The sequence below is a fragment of the Pelophylax lessonae genome (assembly GCF_965119305.1).
Source record: "Pelophylax lessonae genome assembly, chromosome: 2".
Classification (NCBI taxonomy): domain Eukaryota; kingdom Metazoa; phylum Chordata; class Amphibia; order Anura; family Ranidae; genus Pelophylax; species Pelophylax lessonae.
In genome coordinates this window covers 153,632,029-153,655,608 of record NC_138769.1, presented here as the reverse complement: position 1 = coordinate 153,655,608, position 23,580 = coordinate 153,632,029, and the positions used below count along the sequence as shown (strand labels likewise).

At 45.6% G+C, this 23,580-nt stretch overlaps 1 protein-coding gene across 1 annotated transcript in view; it reads right to left on the bottom strand.

The window, feature by feature from the left end:
* SERPINF2 (serpin family F member 2) overlaps nucleotides 1–23,580 on the bottom strand; it is an 88,636-nt gene that overhangs the window by 41,530 nt on the left and 23,526 nt on the right. Inside the window, exon 3 of the mRNA XM_082246238.1 lies at nucleotides 22–442. Within this exon, the coding sequence (XP_082102364.1) occupies nucleotides 22–442 (421 nt within the window). The remainder of the gene's footprint in view (nucleotides 1–21; nucleotides 443–23,580) is intronic.

Genomic DNA, 23,580 nt, shown 5'->3' with positions numbered 1-23,580 from the left:
GGAGGGGAACATAGCCATTACCTAAAGTCAACTGCAAGAGCCCCAGAGCAATGCTTAAAGGTGAAACAACCACATTGGGGCTTTTGGATCCCAGGTGAACTTCTTTTAAAAGGTCCGTGCTAAATTTCATCATGGCATTAGAAAATTTTGCCATCTCTGCTTGAGACAAGTCTCCATTACATGTATTTTCTGAAGAGGATATTTTCTCATCATCTTGGTCATCTTCAATTGATTCTTCATATTTAGGAGCCACGGTTTCATCATTTTGTACTGCTGGTGTAGATGAAGTGGTTGTAAATTCTGTTGTTGCCCAAGGAAAGAGGTCTAACCAAGTGTCCGAGGTAGAGTCTGCAATGTTTGAGTGTGTTGCTTCTGTGGTTATTGGAGTTGTACTAACAAGCGTTGTTCCGATTTCATTTGCTGGCAATTCCTCATCTACTTCCTGCATAGAGAATAAAAAATATCATCATCAGTGAATTTAACATATGAGGGACATTGCTTTTACACAGATCTTGCTACCATATAGCCCATCTAGTAGTAACAAGTTTTCAACAGCTACACAAGAGTTCCTTTTTTACTAGCATTTACAATTGCCTCGTGCAATAGACTCACTTATGTTTATAATATATTAGAAGATTCCAGTAAGGATGTGGTGATGTTTGATTGTACTATCAAGTGCTTTCTTTAATTTTCAAAAGCTTAGAGAGGAATGTCTCTGTTTAGTACCCAGTTTGGAACCAAATCAAATATAATTAGTATAATTACGGAGATGTTACAAAATCAGGAATGTTGGATTAATACCCGACAATCACTCAGTCAGATGAAGCAATGACCCATCACAGGCAGGAACTCGAGGCCCCCTTGTTGTGTAGTAGAATGTCAGTGTCCAACTTGCATCACTCCTGCGGCTACTGATCCCAGCACCACCTTTTCAGGCACTGCCAACCAGCCTTGCTGCAGCTTTCACTAGCCCTCCAGGCTCTCTTCTCCCCAAACTGACACTAACCAGCCAAACATGCCGACCTGCTCCTGGAGTTCTCTCACCTTGCTCCTGTGCCTCCAGAAAAGGTTTCCTGTTTGTGCGCGTTTTGGTAGGTATCTTCCAGCACCTGAACCCCAGGCCCGAAGTCAGACTAGGGGGGCATTACCCTTTAGGGCCACCGTTAGCCCTGACCTAAAGGAACCATGACCCAGATTACACAGCTCAGGTTTTAGCCTTGAGCCAATTAGGTTTTGCCTGTCCTAAAAGATCTACACTAAACTCTAGCAAATTTCTAGAGGGTGCTACAATTAGAATGCATGAGGCTTTAAATATGTAAATGTTGAAGCTAGACTGGTATTTTTTCAATTTTTTTTTTTCCAAATATATTTTATTTATTTAGAAAGTCAGAAACAGTGGGAAAAAAGAAACATTGGCATACATTGCAAATAACATCAATAGTAAAGTGCATATACACTGAACTCGGAAAAATGTTAAACACAGTGGATTGCAACGTAGAGAGAGAAGCAGCAGGATCCCCAGGCAAAATAGTGAGGACGTAACATCATACTGCCGAAGATGTATCCAACGCCTGAAGGCACTTGAGCATCCGTATATGGAGCAACCAGGCTATAAAACAAATTCCAACTGTCCCTGCCAGATTTTATAATAAAAACGGAGAGAAGAGAGAGAAAGAAAAAAAAAGAAGAAAAAAAAAAGGGGGGGGGGGGGAAGGAATAAATATAACGGACGGATAGGGCCAAGGCGATGTAGAGGGTATGGAGGTGCCCAGGTGTCAACAAGTGGAGCTTTGAAAACGCATTAAGGATTTCCCCGTCAGAGAAGATAAACACATTGCAGAAACCCCAGACCCTCTCATAATGCCCACGCCTATGTTGAGCTGTTAAGTCCTCCATTTTGTTGATCTCTTCCAGTTTGCGCATGCAAATCACTGATAGTAGGTGAATGAGGGGTCTTCCAATACAGAGGAATACACAATTTAGCCGCACATAGAACATGAGGAAGGATCGACTTTTTATATTTTTCGAGATCGGGATGTCCGATAGTTGGAGGAGAAAGAAGGCCGGGGTGTCTGGAATGGTATGATTGGTGAGCACCCCAATGGAGGTCTTTGACAGCCCTCCAAAATGAACTATCCTAGAACATGACCAAAAAACATGCAGCAACATACCCTCTTCCTCCCGCCATTGCCAACACGCCGCTGAAGCACTCGGGTAGAACTTGTGTAGGAGGGAGGGTACTCGGTACCATCTGGTGAGCACTTTATAGTTGGTCTCTTGCAGTTTCGTGCAGGTAGGAGTCTTAAGTGCCAGCGTACAGACATTCAATCGTTGACCAGATGCAAGTGTACAATCAAGATCAGCCTCCCATTTGTGTAAGCATGACAAGGTGAAGCCCTCTGCAGGCGTAACTAGTAAGCCATGTGTTTGAGACTGGGCCTGAAAACAACCTTCGCCTGCGCAATAGTCTTCAAAAAGGCGTAAGTTCACGAGCGTATAGTTCAGGGGAGGGTAACGAATGCAGGAAGTGGTGGAGCTTGGCCGCTGTTTAGAACCCTAGACCAAAAAGGGACCATCCGGCGCCAGAGTTTCCATGGAGGGCCATTGTCCATTACACACGAAGTGTGATGCTAGAAACTTACCCAGAGTCCGCAGGTGCCTGAAGACTGGGTCCGTGTTGTCCGGCTCAAAAGATTGCCTAAAATTGGGTGTAACGGGGTAGATATAGCAGGGTTCGAAAAGAGAGAAGCAAACAGTGCAAGCGTCATAACGATCTTAGGGTGCGACTTGAGGGAGTTCGGAACAGCACCCACACACCAGGGGGCTCCCCCCAGGGGGGACACCTGACTGTGCCTGTTCAACCTGTGCCCAGAGTTTGCCTGAGTAATGTCTACGCCAGTCCAGGAGGCGGCTAAGGTGTACCGCTTGATATATATTTTGCCACGTCCAGAAGGGCCAAACCCGCATACTGTTTGGGGAGGACTAGTTCAGCCCAAGATAAAACGAGGCCACCCGCAGACCCAGTCAAATTGTATAAAGAGGGAGTGAAGTAGTGTGAAGAATGCAGAGGGGAGTCTTAGCCCCCGTTCACATGCAAGCGACGCTACTTCGCACCGCGACCTCCGAGGTCGAGAGCGAGCAGCGCGCCGCGACCTCGGAGCGGCCGCCACGGACTTCATAACATTGAAGTCTATGGCGGTCGCCTCCTGGTCGCCCCAAAGAAGCTCCGGACCCTTTTTCTAAGTCGGAGCGACTTGTGTCGCTCCTATTAGAACGGGTCCGCAGCTTCCCTATGGGAGGCAACCTACGGCGACCTTAGTGTGAACGGGGGCTTATAGGTAGGGCCTGCAAAAGGTACAGTATCTTGGGAAGCCCTGTCATCTTAATGAGATTGCACCTCCCAAACCAGGAGTGCAATCCCATACGCCAGCCATCCAAGAGCTTGTGAATCATGGACAGTAAAGGGAGGAAATTCAATTCATAGAGCTTGGACATTGGAGCTCCAATAGAGATATTGGAGTTTCCAACTGTTCCCTCGCGTCCTCAGGCAGTGGTGGCAAACGGGCGGAAGCTATATAGTCATCAATTTGTGACTGTGTAGCATCTGGGCCCGAGAGGTTGTAGAGAGACGAGTAGAATCCCTGGAATTCATTTGCAATCTGCTTAGGGAGCGCAAATTTACGACCCGAGGAAGAGGCAATATGTGGGACATAACTAGCCAGCCTCTGCGCCCGCACAGAGGCCGCCAGCAACCACCCACATTTTTTCCCCCGACATATAGAAGGAGTAGCGAGAGCGTTGTAGGTCTGCTTTAGCTTTGGCAAAGAGGAGGTCCTGGACCTGTTTACGTAGGGAGAAGAGCTACTTCTCCATGTCTCGGGCTAAGATTACGCTTGTGCAGAGTCTCTAAAGTGTGAATGTCCCCCAGCAGTTTCTCGAGCATTTGTGAACAAATTTTCTTAAGGCGGGAGCCATGTTTAATAAGGATGCCTCGTATAACTTTTTTTTTTTTTTTTAATTTATTTATCATTTTCAAAAAGAAAAGAAAACATACAAATTACGTTTTGCACAATAAAAACATTAATTTTCCAGTAGTATAAGTTATCCCTTCCCCTATTTATCCCCCTATTTAACCCCCCCCCCCGCTCCATACTAGTTATCTTTCTCTTTTTCTCCACTCCATTTGGTGTACTCTCTTGTTGTCTTAAACTCCTTCCAATTTTCCCATATATCACTGCATTCATCTGCATCATCCTCTTCCCATTCCAGTGTTCTTATTCTCTCTACTCTTTGCACCCAATCTCCCATAGTCGGGACCTCTTCCTTCTGCGAAAATAATGGGATAAGTCCTTTTGCCGCGTTCATCAGGTGGGGTATCAGTGTTACTTTGTATTGCCTAATGGAGTTTTTGATACCATGGAATAGGCAATACCGGGGATCTTACGGAATTTCTATTTTCGTGATTTTTTAATTAGACAGAGGATTTCCCTCCAGTACTTTCATTTTTGGGCAGTCCCACCAAAGATGGGCCATTGTACCTACTTCTGGGCAACCCCTCCAACAGTTTTTTGATTTTTCTTTTTGGTAATTATGAACTTTATCGGGGGTAATATACCATCTGGCAATGCATTTATAATTCATTTCAACTGTGTTCATGTCTACTATGGAACTATGTATTAGTTTTAAACTTTTTCCCAAGTGAAAACCCTTGTTTTCGTGTTTCCAAGTCCCTCTCCCATTTGTCGATGAATGGCGGGACCGCCGGTCCTGTCAAATCCACCAGAATTTTTATATATTTGATATTTTATTTTCATGTTTCTCTGAAGAACAAATCCGCTCGAAGGGGAGCAAGTCTTCTCCCCTTCTCAGCGGCTTTGGCAAAGAAGCCACAAAATGTTACATCTGACAGTACTCATTTAACTGTTTTATGAGCCTCCCATACGACCCCCGAGTCACAGTCATCCATCACATTCTCACGGAAGTACTCCATGATTTCCTTAAGAACCTCTGTGTGCACCTCCGGGTGTTGCAGGAGGGTATCACCAAGACGCCACACTCGGGACCCCACACCAGAGCCTTCCGTCAGTTTATAAGATAAAGATATCATTGCATGATCTGAAATTGTGATAGGAGTCAATGGCAGTGGACACCGTAGCATGCAGCTGGTGATGGGGAATCAGAAAAAAGTTTTGGAGTACGTCTTGTGAGGCACGGAAAAAAGGTGTAATCACGTTCCCCGTTATGTTGCAGTCTCCATACGTCAATGAGCTGAGCGTCGTGGAACGAATGTAAAATCCTCTTGCGGGGGCCAAGGGGGATGGACGAAACGGCCGAGGACGTATCGACCGCAGGAACAAGGGGAATGTTGAAGTCCCCCCCCCCCCCATAATCAACTGACCTTCCTGAAAAGAAAGAAGCTTCTTATGAGTACGGACAATGAAGGAGTCTTGGCCGTCATTGGGAGCATAAATATTCGCAAGCGTTAACGGAAAAGTACCGATCGAGGCCTTAAGGAACACAAATCGTCCCTCAGGGTCCAAGGGAAACATGCCGACAGAAGGATAGACACCCCCTTAGATTTTGCCTCTGCATTGGTCGAGTGGGAGGAAGCAGGGTAGTAACGATTCTTAAGTAGTGGGAGACAATCCTCTCTGAAGTGGGTCTCCTGGATAAACGCCACATCTGCGTGACTGCAGCATAGGTCATTAAGGAGCACTATGTTTTTCAGGGATATTAAGCCCCTTAGCATTAAGAGAAATCACCTTGAGAACATCCATTCCATAGGGTGGTGCGCAGGCAGGGGGATGGTGAGGAGAAAAAAAAAATAAAGAGCGGGGGGGGGGGGGGCAATGGAAGAAAAATCAAATGGAGAGGAAAGACTAGAAGAGAAGAGGAGAGAAAAGACGGGATAGGAGGCAAAGAGGGTCAATAGTAGGAGAACCAAGGAACTTAAAGCAGGCAAGAGGTGGAAAACTCACAAGGAAACTAAATGCGCTTGCACTAGGGGGCTACCGGAGCCCACCACAGACAATCCCATGTGGAAACGTGGGTGGAGTAGGCTCAGCAGGAACAACGAGTCCAATCCACCCACCTAACCCAGCAGGAGAAGGCAAATTTAGAAAGGCATATAGGGTATCAGTGACAAACAGGAACTGAGGAAGTTAACAACAGCTGAACATGAGGGTGAGGGCATATGCAAAGAGAACAAAAAATATAAGTGCAAAACAGACCCCAGATATTAAACATGGGCTCAACAATTTTAAAAAAAGAGTCCGAACTGCCTGTACACAGAAGCACGTATAGATAGCACTTACAGGCGAAGGCACCCGTGTCCAGGACGTGCAGCCAGGTATAACCAAAGGCTGCAATGACACCATACAACAAGCAAATAAAAGCACTCTGCCCAGGCAGTTCGGACCATCCACCAGCATATTAGAACACTACAACCACCCCAGAGGGCACCTGACGCCCCCCACCCATCCACCCGACACCCATCAGTGCTGCAGAAGTCCCCCAAGCCCGGATGCAGGAGGAACCCCCAGCCCCACCACCCCCAGGGATGAGCAGTGAGATATGTCCCAGGTCCCACCCGCAGCCCAGCCCATAGGCATACGATGACAGGTGAAGATCACCATTCAGTCAGTCCCACAGGCGATTGTTTCCAGCCCACCCTAGGTATCACAGTCAGCAGGTATCAGAGTGTGACAGGGCAGATCATGCAGGAGGGAGACCTGACCCCCCCGCAGCAGTACCCAAAGCTCAAAAACAGAACAGTCCCTGGGTCATGAAAAAGCAGGCAGGTAGTCAATGAGGGGGAGAAAACGGACTGTTCTAAAAAAGGCATGTAGCCCACCGTGTGGTTCTCAGGTAGTACATAACGGGACAGGAGGGGTGTCAGCGATCAAGTACTCACTCATAGGGCTGCCAGTTACAATGTTCAGAGCTCCCTGGGGGCCTCCAACACGGGAGCTCTAGCTCTGCGGTGGATCTTCAGAGGGCGAGGAATTAAAGCAGTTCCCAAAGGAGCCAGGGTTCGACGGTCCGAGGAGCGGGAGAGCATCAGCAACCAGTTTGGTATTTGAATTGGTTCAGCATCGAGGAAAGCGAACAAAGCAGGTAGTTCACTTGGCGAGTGAAGATTGGAGGAATTGGGCTTGCGGAACGCGACTTGACAGGGGGAACACCCCCATCGGTAAGTGATGCCTGTTCGCATGGCCAAATCCAACAGTGGGGGCAGTAACACACGGCCGTACAGTGTGGCCCTGGAAAAGGTCTGGTAAGATCTTCAGAGAAGCGCCACCAAAGTCCACAGGGCCAGAGTCCCAGGCCTTACGGACCATCAGTTCCCTATGGGTATACCTGTGAAAGTGGGATATCACATCTCTTGGCCTCTCTGGATCAGCAGAGCGAGGGCAAGGAGCCCGGTGGATCCAGTCAAACTCCAAATTGTCTGGCAGAGAGTCCCCTATAAGCTGACCAACAACAGAACTGATGGTGGCAGGCAAGTCCTCAGGGCCAGTTGCCTGGGGTAAACCTTTGAGCCGAATATTGTTTCGGCGACTGCAGTCTTCCATATATTTCATATGTCATGGAAGCCACAGTCGCTTCCATATGAGAAGTCTGTGCTTTCTCAAGGGTAGAAAGCAGTAATTGTAGCCTCTCCCGCAGACACCCTGTCCGCCACTTGCCAAACCTATTTCTGATGAGTGGCCTTAAGCCGGACAACAAAAGCCTCCAGATCGGCTTTACCGGGCAGGGAGCGGAGAATGGCTGGTAATTCCACGTCCTCCCCAAGTTGACTGAGCGGCCGGGATGTGCTCGGTGCAGGCGGGCGAAGCGCCGCCGGGGTATCTGAGAGAGTGTCCGATGCTGCAGAGAAAGAAGGAGAGGCAGGTGTAAAGTCTGCGCCCACATGGTGCAGGCTGCATGGCTACGCCATCTTGCCAGCCGGGGAAGGCGCCTGTGAGGCCGAGAAGAAATGCCTGATCTCACTCCCCGAGGGGGCACTCCGAGGCGTAACCGTGTGCCCAGAGGTGCTCTTGGTCTTCCTCATGCCTTGAGGAGATGACAAAAAGGAGCCAGGCCAGGTGTGTTAGGACACGGAGCTCAAGTAGAAAGCAGCCTCAGCCGGTCATGTCCAGACCATGCCCTCTTTTTTTTTTTTTGTTTTTTTATTGCTCGTCTCCGGTTTTGTCGGGGAAAAAAAAAAAAAAAAAAAAAAAAGAAGAAGGAGGAGGAGGATTTCACTTGCTGAACCAAAGCATCAAAAGATGCATGTTATCCATTTGTCCCCAAGTTCCATCACACAGTCCTTTAGACTCCCTTAGATCTGTCCTACCACCTCAATCATCAGATTATTCTGAATAGTGTAAAATTTGTCTATAGGATGGAATGCAATACAATAGGATCTGGGCCCCTTGCCTTCATTTACTTTTGCCATATTTCTCCTTGCCCTGGTGATATTTTAGCCAAATCAGATAACATTGGATGCTCACCATTAACCCCTACGCATTTGTAATGACATGGGACCTAAGAAAAACGAGAAGCTTTCAAAAAGACAGCTGCTAATGAAACCTAAAGCAATAGCCATTTGCTCCACACATTCAATAATCAAGTGATCAACAGCGGCAGTGGTGGGATCTTGATTGGGGGATTTTGACCAGTCAAACATGGTTTAACAAGATATAGTCCCATCCAGGAAAGTGAGAACAGAGCTGTGGAAAGGGCTTCCAATTGGGTTCTTAAAGATAGGCTAGTGTTTGGTAAGAACTTTTTTCAGCTGGATCTGCCATGGCAATAGACCATTTTGTACAAAATCCTCTCTAAAATGGGTACAATGCCAATAAGCGATCGAGTGTTTCCAATCTCTGTATAAAGAGTTTGAAAAGAGAGTGCAACGGTAAAAGACACTGAGGCTTCAAAGGACCAATACTAAACAGTACTGGTAGAGGCAACAGGCTGATCGCCAAGTTAGAGTGGTGCACAATGCATCAAGTGTTAAAACGGTCTCCTTTAATAGCAGTCCCCTTTAATAGTAATAGCAGTAACCTTCAACCCCACAGGGGCAAGTTCCTCAGTCAGAGGCAGGAGTGACTCATAATCAAAAAGTCTCTAAGGCCAATGGCTCTGAAGCTGCTAAGGCTACAGGAAAATTAGAGAAAGAATCTGAAATCTGGGCCATAAAGTTTTACAGGTCAGTAGTAAATGACTCAGCAGAAATGGTAGAGTATCCATCCATACCTTACCAAGATAAAGAGAATTTAAATGATGGGATACACTCTAGGGACAGTGAGCAGCATGACTACAAGCTGCAGGAGTCCGCATCATTAACAGGTGTGCTGTAAGCAGCCTGAATCCATATGCAAGGTGAGAGAAGAGGGTACAAGGTAAAAGGGACAGTTTCTTACCCGTGTCTGGAATCCAACGTTTTGTTGTCACATAGGGGTAAGGCAACACTCAAGGTAAAAAGGCAAACCTGTGCTACTCACAAAACCTAGACAGTTGGTAGCAGCAGGGCCGCGGATTTGGGGGGGGGGGGGGAGGGTGTTGAGAGAGAACAACCAGTCCTCCTGTAGGGGGCCCTGACACACAGGGAGGCCCCAAATAGCACATGGAATCGGTGCGGTCAGGCAGAGGGGCAATTACAGAAGGAAACCCTGTATGGCTCTCTGCAGCAGCTGAAAGACAGTTTCTCCCCCTTCTGCCAGCTTCCAGCTGCTGCTGGGAGAGACACCGGGCATCACTCCTGTAATTGCTTCTTTGACACTATCCCCCCCCCCCCCCCCTCCTGTCCTGCTTCTGATTCTCTCTCCCCCCCCCCCCCCTCCCACAGGGCTGCAGGCTTCGCTGTCCTGTAAAAAAAAAAAAAAAAAAACACGAGGATATACACAGTGCATTGCGAAAGTATTTGGCCCCCATGAACTTTTCGACCTTTTGCCACATTTCAGGCTTCAAACAAAGATATAAAACTGTATTTTTTTGTGAAGAATCAACAAGTGGGACACAATCATGAAGTGCAACGAAATTTATTGGATATTTCAAACTTTAACAAATAAAAAAACTGAAAAATTGGGCGTGCAAAATTATTCAGCCCCTTTACTTTCAGTGCAGCAAACTCTCTCCAGAAGTCCAGTGAGGATCTCTGAATGATCCAATGTTGACCTAAATGACTAATGATGATAAATAGAATCCACCTGTGTGTAATCAAGTCTCCGTATAAATGCACCTGCACTGTGATAGTCTCAGAGGTCCGTTTAAAGCGCAGAGAGCATCATGAAGAACAAGGAACACACCAGGCAGGTCCGAGATACTGTTGTGGAGAAGTTTAAAGCCGGATTTGGATACAAAAAGATTTCCCCAAGCTTTAAACATCCCAAGGAGCACTGTGCAAGCGCTTATATTGAAATGGAAGGAGTATCAGACCACTGCAAATCTACGAAGACCTGGCCGTCCCTCTAAACTTTCAGCTCATACAAGGAGAAGACTGATCAGAGATGCCGCCAAGAGGCCCATGATCACTCTGGATGAACTGCAGAGATCTACAGCTGAGGTGGGAGACTCTGTCCAGGAGGACAACAATCAGTCGTATACTGCACAAATCTGGCCTTTATGGAAGAGTGGCAAGAAGAAAGCAATTTCTTAAAGATATCCATAAAAAGTGTCGTTTAAAGTTTGCCACAAGCCACCTGGGAGACACACCAAACATGTGGAAGAAGGTGTTCTGGTCAGATGAAACCAAAATCTAACTTTTTGGCAACAATGCAAAACGTTATGTTTGGCGTAAAAGCAACACAGCTCATCACCCTGAACACACCATCCCCACTGTCAAACATGGTGGTGGCAACATCATGGTTTGGGCCTGCTTTTCTTCAGCAGGGACAGGGAAGATGGTTAAAATTGATGGGAAGATGGATGGAGCCAAATACAGGACCTTTCTGGAAGAAAACCTGATGGAGTCTGCAAAAGACCTGAGACTGGGACTGAGATTTGTCTTCCAACAAGACAATGATCTAAAACAAAGCAAAATCTACAATGGAATGGTTCACAAACAAACATATCCAGGTGTTAGAATGGCCAAGTCAAAGTCCAGACCTGAATCCAATCGAGAATCTGTGGAAAGAACTGAAAACTGCTGTTCACAAACGCTCTCCAGCCAACCTCACTGAGCTTGAGCTGTTTTGCAAGGAGGAATGGGCAAAAATTTCGATCTCTCGGTGTGCAAAACTGATAGAGACATACCCCAAGCGACTTACAGCTGTATTCGCAGCAAAAGGTGGCGCTACAAAGTATTAACTTAAGGGGGCTGAATGATTTTGCACGCCCAATTTCAGTTTTTGATTTGTTAAAAAAAGTTTGAAATATCCAATAAATTTTGTTCCACTTCATGATTGAGTCCCACTTGTACATGCATACATACATACACACACATACATACTGTGGCAGGGCACATGGATCCGTGATCGACAGAAGGTATGTGTCACCGTGGTTCCTGCCTCGGTGAGATAAGAGCCGGTAATTCTGTGTCAGCAGCAGCTAGTGCTGCTTGACAATTTTTATTTTTAGTATGGCTGCAAAGCCGAATCTGGGCCGGCTCTTATTGGGAGCAGTTAAGGTATGGGTGGGTGGCTGCTCCCCACGCTCCAGGCCAGGTCTTGCCTGGGGTTTATAAGGCAGACAGCCTAACAGGTGATTGAGAATTATCTCCATGCACCAGAAGGCTGTGGAAGTGAGTGCTGAGGCTGGAAAGGTTTCAAGCAGGTGAACTGATCCGTTGCTGTGTGTGAACAGCACCAAAGAGACACAGGTGAATGGACTTGTTGCTATGTTTAAAACCTGCCTTAAAGACTGTCGTTTTCCTTTTTGTTGGGTGTGAGTTAACACCAAGAAAGACTGTTACTTTTGTGTTCCTGAAGTGTAAATAAAACACTCCTGATTTATAGAAAAGATATATAGTAGATAGATACTCCACAGTATCTCTATGTATATATAGTAGCGCAAACTTATCAAAAAGAAAAGTGCCAAAAATAATGTGCCGACTGCACAAAGTCCCAAATGCAATAAATATTACATAGGCAGCAGGAAAAAATGACAGAAACAGTCCATATTCCTTCACTCTATATCCTGGGATGACAAAATACAGAAGCGTGTTTCTCAAAGGGATCACCACCACCACCGTGCTCCAAGGGGGGAGTGAATTGCCCACTCACCAGATGCTGTGGCCCAACCCACTTTCGTGTTTGAGCATTCAAGCTTATAATGATGGTCACTGGTCCAGAGTATCCACACCGGAAATCACACCAGCACAGTCAAAAGAAGCTCAGCAGCATATGGAGAGGAAAAAACATAATCCCAATAGCGTGATACCGTTTAAAAGGCTTTATTAACTAAAAACATAAGGTAGCACACTCACATTTCTTGTATGTCATCAAACGCATATCACAGTCACCAATAGGAGAGGGATGCCCTTCGGGAGATGATGTCCAGGCTCCACGCCGTGGACGTCGCGCCTTCTGGGTACTCCAAACTCCTCTTACAAAACCTGGTTACACCGCCTGGTCACGCCCCGACGCGTTTCGTGATTTCCACTTCTTCCCCGGGAGCGTGTACTTGAAGTTACTTGAAGAACCATCTGTTTTGCCTCTATACTGCACCCGCAAATCCTACCTACCAGAGCAAATCCCCACAATACATACATACATACATACATACATACATACATACATACATACATACATACATACACTTATTTAGTTTTTTTTTTTAAATGTTAAATGAGGCTGCCAGGTAGGCTGTACGGGGCCCGTGATTTCTAACAGCAGCCCTGGGTAGCAGGCGAGGGTTCAATGACCAAAAAAGGTAACCAAAGTATCTGTAGGTAGGCAGCAAGACCATTTCAATTTTTGACGTTCCACATGGTTCTTTGCAAGAAGCAGCAGAGAGATATGTGCAAAACATAAATTGGTGAGTAAGCCTACTGTACACTCCACCCCTCTCCCTTCTCTCTCTACCCAAACCTTTATCCTAGGGTTCCATACTTTGTCTTACTGGCCTAGAACAAGTAAGCACATCAAGAATTAGGACTTTATACCTTATATTTTAATTGTTTCATACTTGTTCATTCAGGTAAGTAGCAGCAGCCTGCATGTATTTTCATGTTAAGCAATACACTAAATGACCAAATACACCTTCCACCCCCAGCCTGCAATTAGACAGTGAAGGTAGTAATTTCTAATATTGAATTAAAAACACTGTACATGGGTTAATACCTACACATGCGTAGAGCCGCATGCCCCTGGATGCAGACTGTCTGTGTCAGGAGTTGTACACCTGTTTTTACAGAAGTTAGTCATTACTATGTGTAACTGCACACAGCAGCTGTGTTTAGCAACCTTTCTAGGTAGGTGCTAGAGCAGGGGTGTCAAACTCAATTTCATTTAGGGCCGCATCGGCATTATGGTTGCCATCAAAGGGCCAGTTGTATCTGTAAGACTATGTATGCAGAGTTCAGGAGTGCACTACATACAGAGTGCAGAGTTCAGGAGTGTGCTACACACAGAGTGCAGGGTTTAGGAGTGTGCCATGTGCAGAGTTCAGGAGTGCGCTACGTACAGAGTGCAGAGTTCAGGAGTGTACTGTGTACTTGCAGGAAGATCATCTGTCCCTGCCATGAGTGCATACAGTGCAGGCAGGTATATGTGAGAGCTGCGTGCCGCCAAGAGGAAAGCTGTCCTTTACAAGTGATAGTGGTGAGCGAGGAGCAGAGGGCGAGAGCCAGAGGTGGCAGAATGGAGTTCCACCATGTTCTGGCTAAAAGAAAGCCCTGGTTGCAAGGGCCACATAAAATGGCCTGGAGGGCCAGATTTGGCCCCCGGGCCTTGTGTTTGACATATGTGTGCTAGAGAGTGTCTAGTTTTTGGGTTTCCCAGCTTACCAGGGGAACGGTCAGGAAAATTTAAGTTTTCTCTGCCTAACAGGGAGCAGTGATCCACTGACAGGGTCTGCTAAGTGTGATCACATGCTGCTCATTTGGTCTGCCTGTATCAAACTGGTCCAATAGGACAGGGCATATTGGACAGTGAGAGGAAACCTGACAAATTAGAGCATGGTTGAGATACAGCCCAGGCCATTGGCAGAGGAAAGTGCCTCAAGGCATGCTGGGTGACAGTATTTATACTAAGAGAGCACGTATATAGGGAGTCTTCGGCTGGAGAGCAGGGTCCCGGCTGGAGGTGGCTGCTGCCCCTCTGTACAAAGCTGCCATGCAGCCTCAGGTGGTTAACCTGAGGGCCAGAGTTACAGAATCTGAAACTGACTGAGAAGGGGATATACCTGAATAATCTGTTTCGGATTGCTGTGAATACAGATCTACTTCTAGGGGCCTGTTCAGTGAGGGCCATCCTTTCATGCTAGTGAAGTCAGTGGACGGGTGCCAGCTAAAGAGGATACGGAGTAGCAGAGGCGGGGACTTGATTTACACGACTTGACTTAAGTCAGACTTAAGTCACCAGTTTGAGGACTTGAGACTTGCTTGACTAAAATTAATAAAAGACTCGACTTGACTTTGACTTGGTATTCATGACTTGAGACTTGACTGACTTGAGACATAGGACTTGAAATGACTTTACTTTAAGTTATTAAATTTTGCATGATGTGGTAAAGCAAAATTAATGTGACTGTTATGTTTCTGACACCACAGTCACAAAACACCTCGGTATGTTCTGATTTTTAGGACACTGACTGTTTAACAATGGAAAAACTTAACATGTTTTTAGTGACTGTGGTGTTAAAACATGACCGGACGAAGGATTTTGAGCTGTTTGGGAATTCAAAGTCTTTTAATATGCCAAGAAAAAAAAAGCACTAAGCAGTTTTGTTAATGTTGAAAAGAAAACAAAACCTTTCCTGACCACTGACTTTTAACTTATTTAAAAAAAAGGTGAAAATTGGGGAAGATCAGTATTTTGATTTGATTTGTGACTTGACCAAAATAAATGACTTGACTTGCTTGACTTCTAGCAGGGACTCGACTTGCTTGCTTTTTGCCACAGTAACTTGGGACTTGCTTGAGACTTGAAGGTTAAGACTTGAGACTTGCGACTTAAGGCCCGTACACACGTACCGACCGTCAGCGAACGATCGGCCGTCTTTTGTCCCTGGGCTGTCGGTGTCTGTTGAAAAGTGCAAAGACTGCACAAGAATTTTGTCCGCCGACTACAGCCGACTGCAGAAGTGATGTCATGTAATGGTTAACTTTCCCTGTGTTTTTTCTTTTCTGAGCATGCCCAGTCTTGCAAATCTGCGGTCTGTCGTCCGAATTCTGTACTGACTGGCGAACAATCGGCCGCTCTGGTGACGGCATACAAAAATTTTAATGCTTGCAAGACAGACTCTTGTCGGCAGAATGTGCGCTGACGGCTGTCGGAGGCACCATACTAACAAGCGTACAATCGGCAGATCTTTCGTCCGCCGTACGGGCCTTTACTCCCATGTCTGCTGAGTAGTGTCCTGAAGAGTCAGTGTTCATAGAGTCTGCTGCAAGAGCGGGCAAAGAACTTTTTTTCTACACAAATCCTGTATAGTTCAGCAGAGGGTTTGCTATCCAGTTCAAGTGGGGCCAAGTGAGAGTTGTCCTTTTTTGTGCATAGTTCAAGTTGGAGTAACCCACTAATCCCTTCTCCTATCCAAGTTTTACCAATAAATACAAAAAAAACAAACCCCCTGGACTGAGTGAAGGAGTGTGCATCTGACTGTGTAAAAATACTCAATCATCTAGCTGTAGGACAATCAGAGGGAGACCCATGATACAGGTGTATCACAGGAACATAAATACGCTCACAAAATTACAATGTATGCCCAAGGCTTTTTTAAGGATCATGCAACAGTAGGTGGAAGCAATCAACATTATCCGTCACTACATATAATGCCGTTTTAACATCTCTACCCCAGCAACAGGACAACAATTTACACCTTTGGCCATGTAAATGGAAGGATTAACACTTTTTGCTGACTCCCTTACACCACTGGATTGGATTATGTAATTCAGTGGTCCTCAACTCCAGTCCTCAGGGCCCACTAACAGGCCAGATTTTAAGTATTACCTTGGGGAGATGCAGACTAGAGTACTGCAATCACTGAGCAGCAAATTATATCACCTGGAATGTATTTCAGTTATCTTGCAAACCTGGCCTGTTAGTGGGCCCTGAGGGCCAGGGTTGAGGACCACTGATGTAATTGGACCAGGGTGCTTCCACAAACTGACACACCTCCCACCTGTTCTTGGGACAGTCAATATCCACCTTGACAATCCATTGTTACTGACCTGTGTGGCTATAAATGCCTTGGTGTGTTCCTTACAAAAAAAATTAAGAGGTTTATACTTATCAGCTCTGTGCTTTGGTTTTGCACAGAGCGGCCCCAGAACTTCCTCTTCTGGGTCCCCCAGTGGTGCCCTCTGCTACTCCTCTTTTCTAATTGCCCCTATAGAAAATCACTTGCTATGAGGGTATGATCCCGATTTGGGCTGTGTGCTTCCAAAGACGCACACATCGTGGCTCAGCCTTACCCCCTCTCACATATATTTTTACATATTCCTAAAGCAGACCTTTCACCCAAAAAAAAAAAAAAAAAAAATGTAAATAAATATTATTATTATTATTATTATTAATAATAATAATAATAATAATAATAATAATATAGCAGCATACAGCTTAGCATATGGACATGAAACCATCTTACATTCATTAAACTTTTTTGGCTTTTGCTTAGAAACAACTGCGAGGCACTGGTGATGTATCCATGGCCTCGCAGCTACATCCTGGAAGTTGCTGTCAAATTTCAGAAAGCAGACCCCGAGTTCTAGGCAGAGTTCCAGGAAGTAAAAGGAAGATGGATGCACCTTCTCTTAGTAACAAATGGCCGCAGTGAGAACAGGAAGGAAAAGAAAAGAATAAAAAGCCTGCAATTATCTATATGTATCTGCCATTACTAAAAATTTCTGAAGGTGCCTTTGTTGCAATTTTTAATGATAAAAAAGGAGTGAAGTTCCTCTAACTACTTGCCACCCAGAGCGATATTGAAATTTCAGGAATAAAAAAAAAAAAAAAAATAAAAACACACACACACACACACACACACACACACCTCACATTTTTGTTGTTAGAAAATTTGTTAGTGTGGTACCAAGTAGCGGGACCTATGACAATTTCAATAATGCTGCATAAAGCAGTCTTGATCCCGTTTAAATATATCTGACATAAGAACTTAAGCCTCTTAAGCCTTAAGTGTGAAACGGCCGCTCCGTTTTTTTCCTCCGCTCCGGCACTTTTTTTTTTTTCTCACGGATGACACTTGTGTCATCCGCTCCGTATGTCCGCATATCACCCCTTCCGTTTGCGGATGATATACGGACATAATGTATGTCTATGGGGGTTGCGGATGTCAGCGGATGACACCGTTGACATCCGATTTTGCATCCATTCTGTTTTTTTTTAAACAGAAGAAAAATAGTGTTCTGTTCCGTTCCAAAAAACGGAACAGAACTGAAAGGAAGAAAATCGGATGTCAGCGGATGGTAATCCCATTGACATGCATTATGTCCGTATATCACCCGCAAACGGATGGGGTGATATATGGACATATGGAGCGGCCGTGTGAAAGAGGCCTTAGACATACTTTCTGTAACAATGACTATTGTTGTTTACCTCACTGTTAATATACACTTTTGTACCACAAATTTTTCACCCTAATAAAAAAGTTTGTATACAGAAAATTTGTTAGAACCCCCAAAATATTATAGAATTACTGAAAGCAGAGACCTGGAGAATAAAAAACTGTTCTTGCAAATTTGTTTTTATGGAACATAACGTTTGCGTAGCCTTTTCTCAAATGCAAATTTTCAGGGGAAAAAAAAAAAAATAAAAAAAATACACAAAAACTAATTTTAGCACACAAAAAACAACAGACTACCCCATTTTTTGGGGTAAAATATAAAAAAGATGATGTTGTGTTAAGTAAAATAGATACCCAATATGTCAAGATTTGGAATTTGTCACGCCTGTGAAATGGCCACATAATAGGGTATATAAAGTATCCTTAGGTTAACACTTTAAAAACCTTTTAGATTACTAGGGATGATCGAACTTTTGAAAAGTTCGGTTTGGCCAGAACACCCGAACTTCCCGAAAGTTCGGGTCCGGATTCCAGAACCCCATTGAAAATCAATGGGACCCGAACTTCGGTAATAAAAAAAACACCATTTTGAAGCCCTAAAACCCAATAAATGCCCCTAAAAAGTGCCTAGGGTTCTGGGTCATGCCCCAGGGACTATTAATCACACAAAAAAAAAAGTTCTTAATTGTCGTTTTTGATAGAGAGCCAATTATTGAAAAAAAAAAAAAACCTGAAAAAAAAAAACCTGAAAAAAAAAAACCTGAAAAAAAAAAAAGATTTCTTTGGATTTAGTGTCTGGGGGTCTAAAAAGTGTACCTGTGAGGTTTCAGCTCTGTAGCATGTCCAGAACCAGAAAAAAAAAAAAAAAAAAAGATAATTTTTCTTAGAATTTCAATAGCGCAGGGATGGGGCTACGCTCCTTTCACACCTGGGCGTTTTTGTTTCAGGCGTTTATTGGGCATCTTTGGAGGCAGGCATGACATCTGAACTTCTGTATAGGGGTATATAACACATATATACACACACACACACACACACACACACACACACACACATACATACACATATAGGTGTGAAAGGAGGGTAACACCATCCCTGCAAATAAATTCAGTAGCGCAGGGATAGGGTTCCGCTCCTTTCACACCTATATGTGTGTATACATACATACATACATACATACATACATACATACATACATACATACATACATACATACATACATGTGTGTGTATATATACCCCTACACAGAAGTTTAGATGTCATGCCTGCCTCCAAAGACGTCCACAAAAAAGCCTGAAACAAAAACGCCCAGGTGTGAAAGGAGCGAAGCCCCATTCCTGCTCTACTAATAATTCTAAGAAAAATGATCTTTTTCTTATGGCGGTCACCCTGACATGGATGAGTTCTGTCACCCTGGCATAGCAATCAGAGTCAGTTCACCCTAAACTACACTACGGTCACCCTGACACTTAAAACTTTCCCTACAGAAACGAATCTAACTATAGTGGTATATAGTACCCCAACTACACTAGATATCCCTTTCCTTAATAATTGCTAAATGACACTGGAGCAGCAGGAGTAACAGAACTGCTTCCACAGCCTCTCTATTACAGTGCTAGAGATTTGGGGGGGCTATGTTATATACTGGGGGGCGTATTCACTACTGATTGGCCTCTGGACCCCCTAGTCACTCCAATCACATTCCTAGCAGACTCCTGCCCCCTCAATTGGCTTTTACTCACGTTTCTGGTCCAATCACGGGCTTTTAAAGCCCAGTTCCTGTCCCATTGCATTTTGGGCGGTTCTGGTACCGAATTCCGAACTTTTACTGCAAAAAGTTCGGAATTCGGCCGAATTTCGAACAGTCAATGTTCGGGTCGAACCGATGGTTGACCCAAACCGTTCAATTATCCCTATAGATTACCAGTTTAGAGTGAAATGTGAGCTGTGGAGCTAGAATTACTTATTTTACTGTAAAATTCACGAGGATACCCCACGTGTGGTGCAATTACTGTTTACATATGAGTACAAAACCTATATGCACATTTGCATTTGTGTGTACATGCCTGTGCGTATGTGGGGGGGGGGGGGTGCTTTACATTTTTTTTTTTTTTTTTTACCTTTGTTCTCTCCTCTGTTCTCCATTACAGCTGATCAAACAGAGCACTGAACCGGAAGTGATGAAATCTTCATTGCTTCCAGCTTCATTTGTCACAGGGGAGATAATGGTGGCAGGCAGCAGTGGCAGGGAGACTAAGTTTTTTTACCTAGTGAGAGCTTTCCAGACTGCATCACAACCATGCTCATTACACACTGTTCCAATCAGCTTTGTGCCAATTCCCTGCGATCACAATGTAAAAATGCCTCCAGTCGCAGTAGAGGAAAGCACTGACCCAGGCCCGTCTAACATTGATTGGACCCTGGGCAAGCAATTTATTGGGTTCCCCCTCCCCCCAGCTCCCACCATGCAATTTTGCTCTCCACCTGCTCTGAGAGATACAATAAATAGCTAAACTCAAAATCAGTTTACTGCAGCAGATAAGGCAGCGATTGCTCACTGATTGGTTGCTAGTGGTCACTACACATCATTACTGCAAAATGATTGGATGCTAGAGATTACTGCATATTATTACCACTCACTGATTGGTTGCTAGAGGTTTCTACATATTATTACTGCTCACTGCTTGCTAGCGTTTACTGCACATCATTACTGTAAACTTGTTGGCTGCTAGAGATTACTGCATATTATTACCACTCACTGATTGGTTTCTAGAGGTTACTTCATATCAGTACTGTGCTGATTGGTGGCTAGAGGTTACCATACATCATTACTGCTGATTGGTTGCTACAGGTTACTGCACATCATTACTGCTAACTAACTGGTTGCTAGATAGAATATGCTACAAACCCACAACAGTCCCCTTGCCAGAGTAGAAGTTTTCCCTTGCAGCAGAATGTATTATGTGGCAGAAAAGATGGGGTTAATAAAGCCGACCAGGAAAACATTTAAAAGTACTGTCAAATGAGCATAGCAAGCAGAGAGGCAGACAAGTGATAATTTAGTGGCTAAAGCAGTGAAAGTTCAATACAGCAGGGCAAACTAGCTCATTTGGATTGGTAATCACAAAACATAGCAGCTGTCCGCTCATCCGTGCCGGCCGGACTGATCGGTGTTATGTACATGTGGGGCTGGTGATGTTAACAGCAAGCAGAGGGGCAGAGAACGGTGATGAAAAGCCAAGCACACGTTCTCATTCAGATGCAACTCCTGCCGCCCAACAACTTTCTGCTCATCCATGCTGCCTATGTCATTGCCTCCTCATAGCGATCCTCTCTCACTCCTCTGGCCGATTCCACTGCTTGTCAGTATGTCTCTCCATTCGGCCAGCTCCGGATGTCAGCCAAAGACACTGCCGCTTACCAATTCCCTTTCCCTGCAGCTGCACTATGTAACAGGGATGGATTGTTAGGATGTTGGGCCCCTCAACATTGACAGGGCCCTGGGCAGGTGCCCCCTTTTGCCCTGCCTTAAAGACGACCCTGCACTGACCAACAATATTGCAATATTCGTTTGGGTAAGGGGAGGTGGCAAAATGCTACTGACCTCCAATGTTGAGGAATTGTTTTGGGGGTTTTTAAAGTGCCACTGACCAACAATAACTGGAATTGTTTTGTGAGAAAGGAGGGTGTGACGGTATGCGATGTGAGGTAGTAGATAATCGCTATATTTCACCTCGCATACGCTCTGTAGTGGGAGACTGAACCGGAATCTGGCTTGGGTTTTTCCAGCCTCCGTGTCCATGCTCAGGTGGACTTTAAATGAACAGGAAAAGAGCACAGAAATGCACTGGCCTGAGACTCAGAAGGGGATCTGGGGGAGGAGCTCTGTTTGAACTTTAAAAGGTTTGCTTTGCCATGTGTTTTTGTGGGTGAAGGGGACCAGCCCCACACTGTATAGTGAGGAAAATTCCTGTATAGTTTAGTGCCAAATGGCAAGGATTTATTTTACTGTTTTGTTGTTTGTTTCGTATTTGCAAACCTCTGCTGAATAAAGCTGGCAGCCCACCAGACTAAGAAATTACCTGCATGCTGACCTTAATTTCCTGGAAAAGGTGATCCCTGTGAGCTAATCTCCCACACGTGGTGGACTCAGCGGGCATTTTCTAAAGATGGAGGAAATGTTAATGGCCCTGCTACAGGCCAATGCAGCTCAGCGGGAAACCAACCGCCAAATCGCAGAGGCCGCTGCAGCAGAACAACAGGAGCTGAACCGGCAGTTTGCAGAGACTCTGCTGGTGTTGAAAAGAAAGCATTTGCATCTCCTGTGCCAGCTGAACCAAAATTGGTACGTGCCTCGTACCATCTGCAAAAGATGACACCGGCCGATGATGTGGAAGCATACCTGGCGACTTTTGAGAGGGTCGCTGTCTGTGAAGGTTGGCCAAACGAACAGTGTGCGGGTCGGTTGGCCCCATTTCTGACAGGAGAACCGCAAAAAGCGTATTTTGACCTGGACCCAGATAAGGCCCAGGACTATGGGACTCTGAAAATGGAGATACTCGCATGCTTGGGTGTCACCATAGCAGTTCGGGCCCAGCACGTGCATCAGTGGACCTACTCCAGCAGCAAACCACCCCGTTCTCAAATGTTTGACCTGGTCCACCTCACCAAAAAGTGGTTGCAACCAGAGACCTTGATGGGCCCCCAGATCGTGGAGCGTGTGGTAATGGACCAGTACCTGCGTGCGCTAGCTGCTGCTCTGAGGAAGTGGATCGGACAGGGGAACCCCAAAACTGCAGCCCAATTGGTGGACCTAGGGGAGAGGTACAGTGCTACTGAGGACTTGGTGAACCCGTCTACGCCCCACTTCAGTGTGTCTAGGGGTGCAAGATCGCCCAGTGGTTCTGGTAAGACTGTTCCAGGGTTCAAGTTCATGGGGAAACTAGATAAGACTGTTGTTACAGACAGCTAATGAGACTGTAGGTCCTAGGCCTGGAGACTGGCCAAAGAAGCCAGGAAGGTCTTTGGGACCGTCAAGAGGACTGGGGGTAGAGCACATACAATGTTTTCGCTGCCATGCATTTGGGCATATTGCTGCAAACTGTCCTATAAATGATGAACCTATGCAATGCGATTTGGCTTCTAGAAAAAGACGCATATCTCTGTTTGCACAGGTCGCATATACTGCATCATGTCAGAGTCGCATTGAAAAACAAATGTGTGTTATTGCAGTGGATGGAAAGCCGCTCACAGCCCTGCTAGACTATGGAAGTGTGGTAACCCTAGTCAGAAGTGATTGTGTAAATCCCACAAAGCTACACCCCAGTACTATTGGGGTCATTTGCATCCATGGGGACACTCGGGACTACCAGACAGCAGTGGTTGAAGTTGATACCCCTTGGGGGCAGTGTGACCTATTCAGTGGGGGGTGGTGCCTTCGCTACTTCATGAAGCTTTAGTGGGGAGGGATTTCCCCCATTTTTGGAGGTTGTGGGAGAGCAAAGGGAGGCTGGTGGAGAGAGCTCCCCCTGCTCCGGAAGCACAGAAACTCTCACCAGACCCTTTTTGCCAAAAGGGAAGGAAACACTGTTGGGGGGGGAAATCGAGGGAGCTGGAGATCCTCTTCCTTTCCCTGTCATGGCTGGGGAGCCGGAGGACCTGGAAGCTAGCTCCCAGCCGGAGGGTAACGAACAGGAGGACATTTCTGGCCCTGACAATGAGAGTAGCCAGAATGTGGTACCCAACTTAGAGGTCAGGAGAGAGGATTTCTGTACCGAGCAACTACGAGATGTCACCCTCCTTAGAGCCAGAGAAAACGCTAAGATGGTGGATGGGGAACCAGTAGATCCTCACTAGGGGGGTGTGTCTTCCCTACATGGCCATTAAAAACAATTACTGTATCAGGTGGTAAAA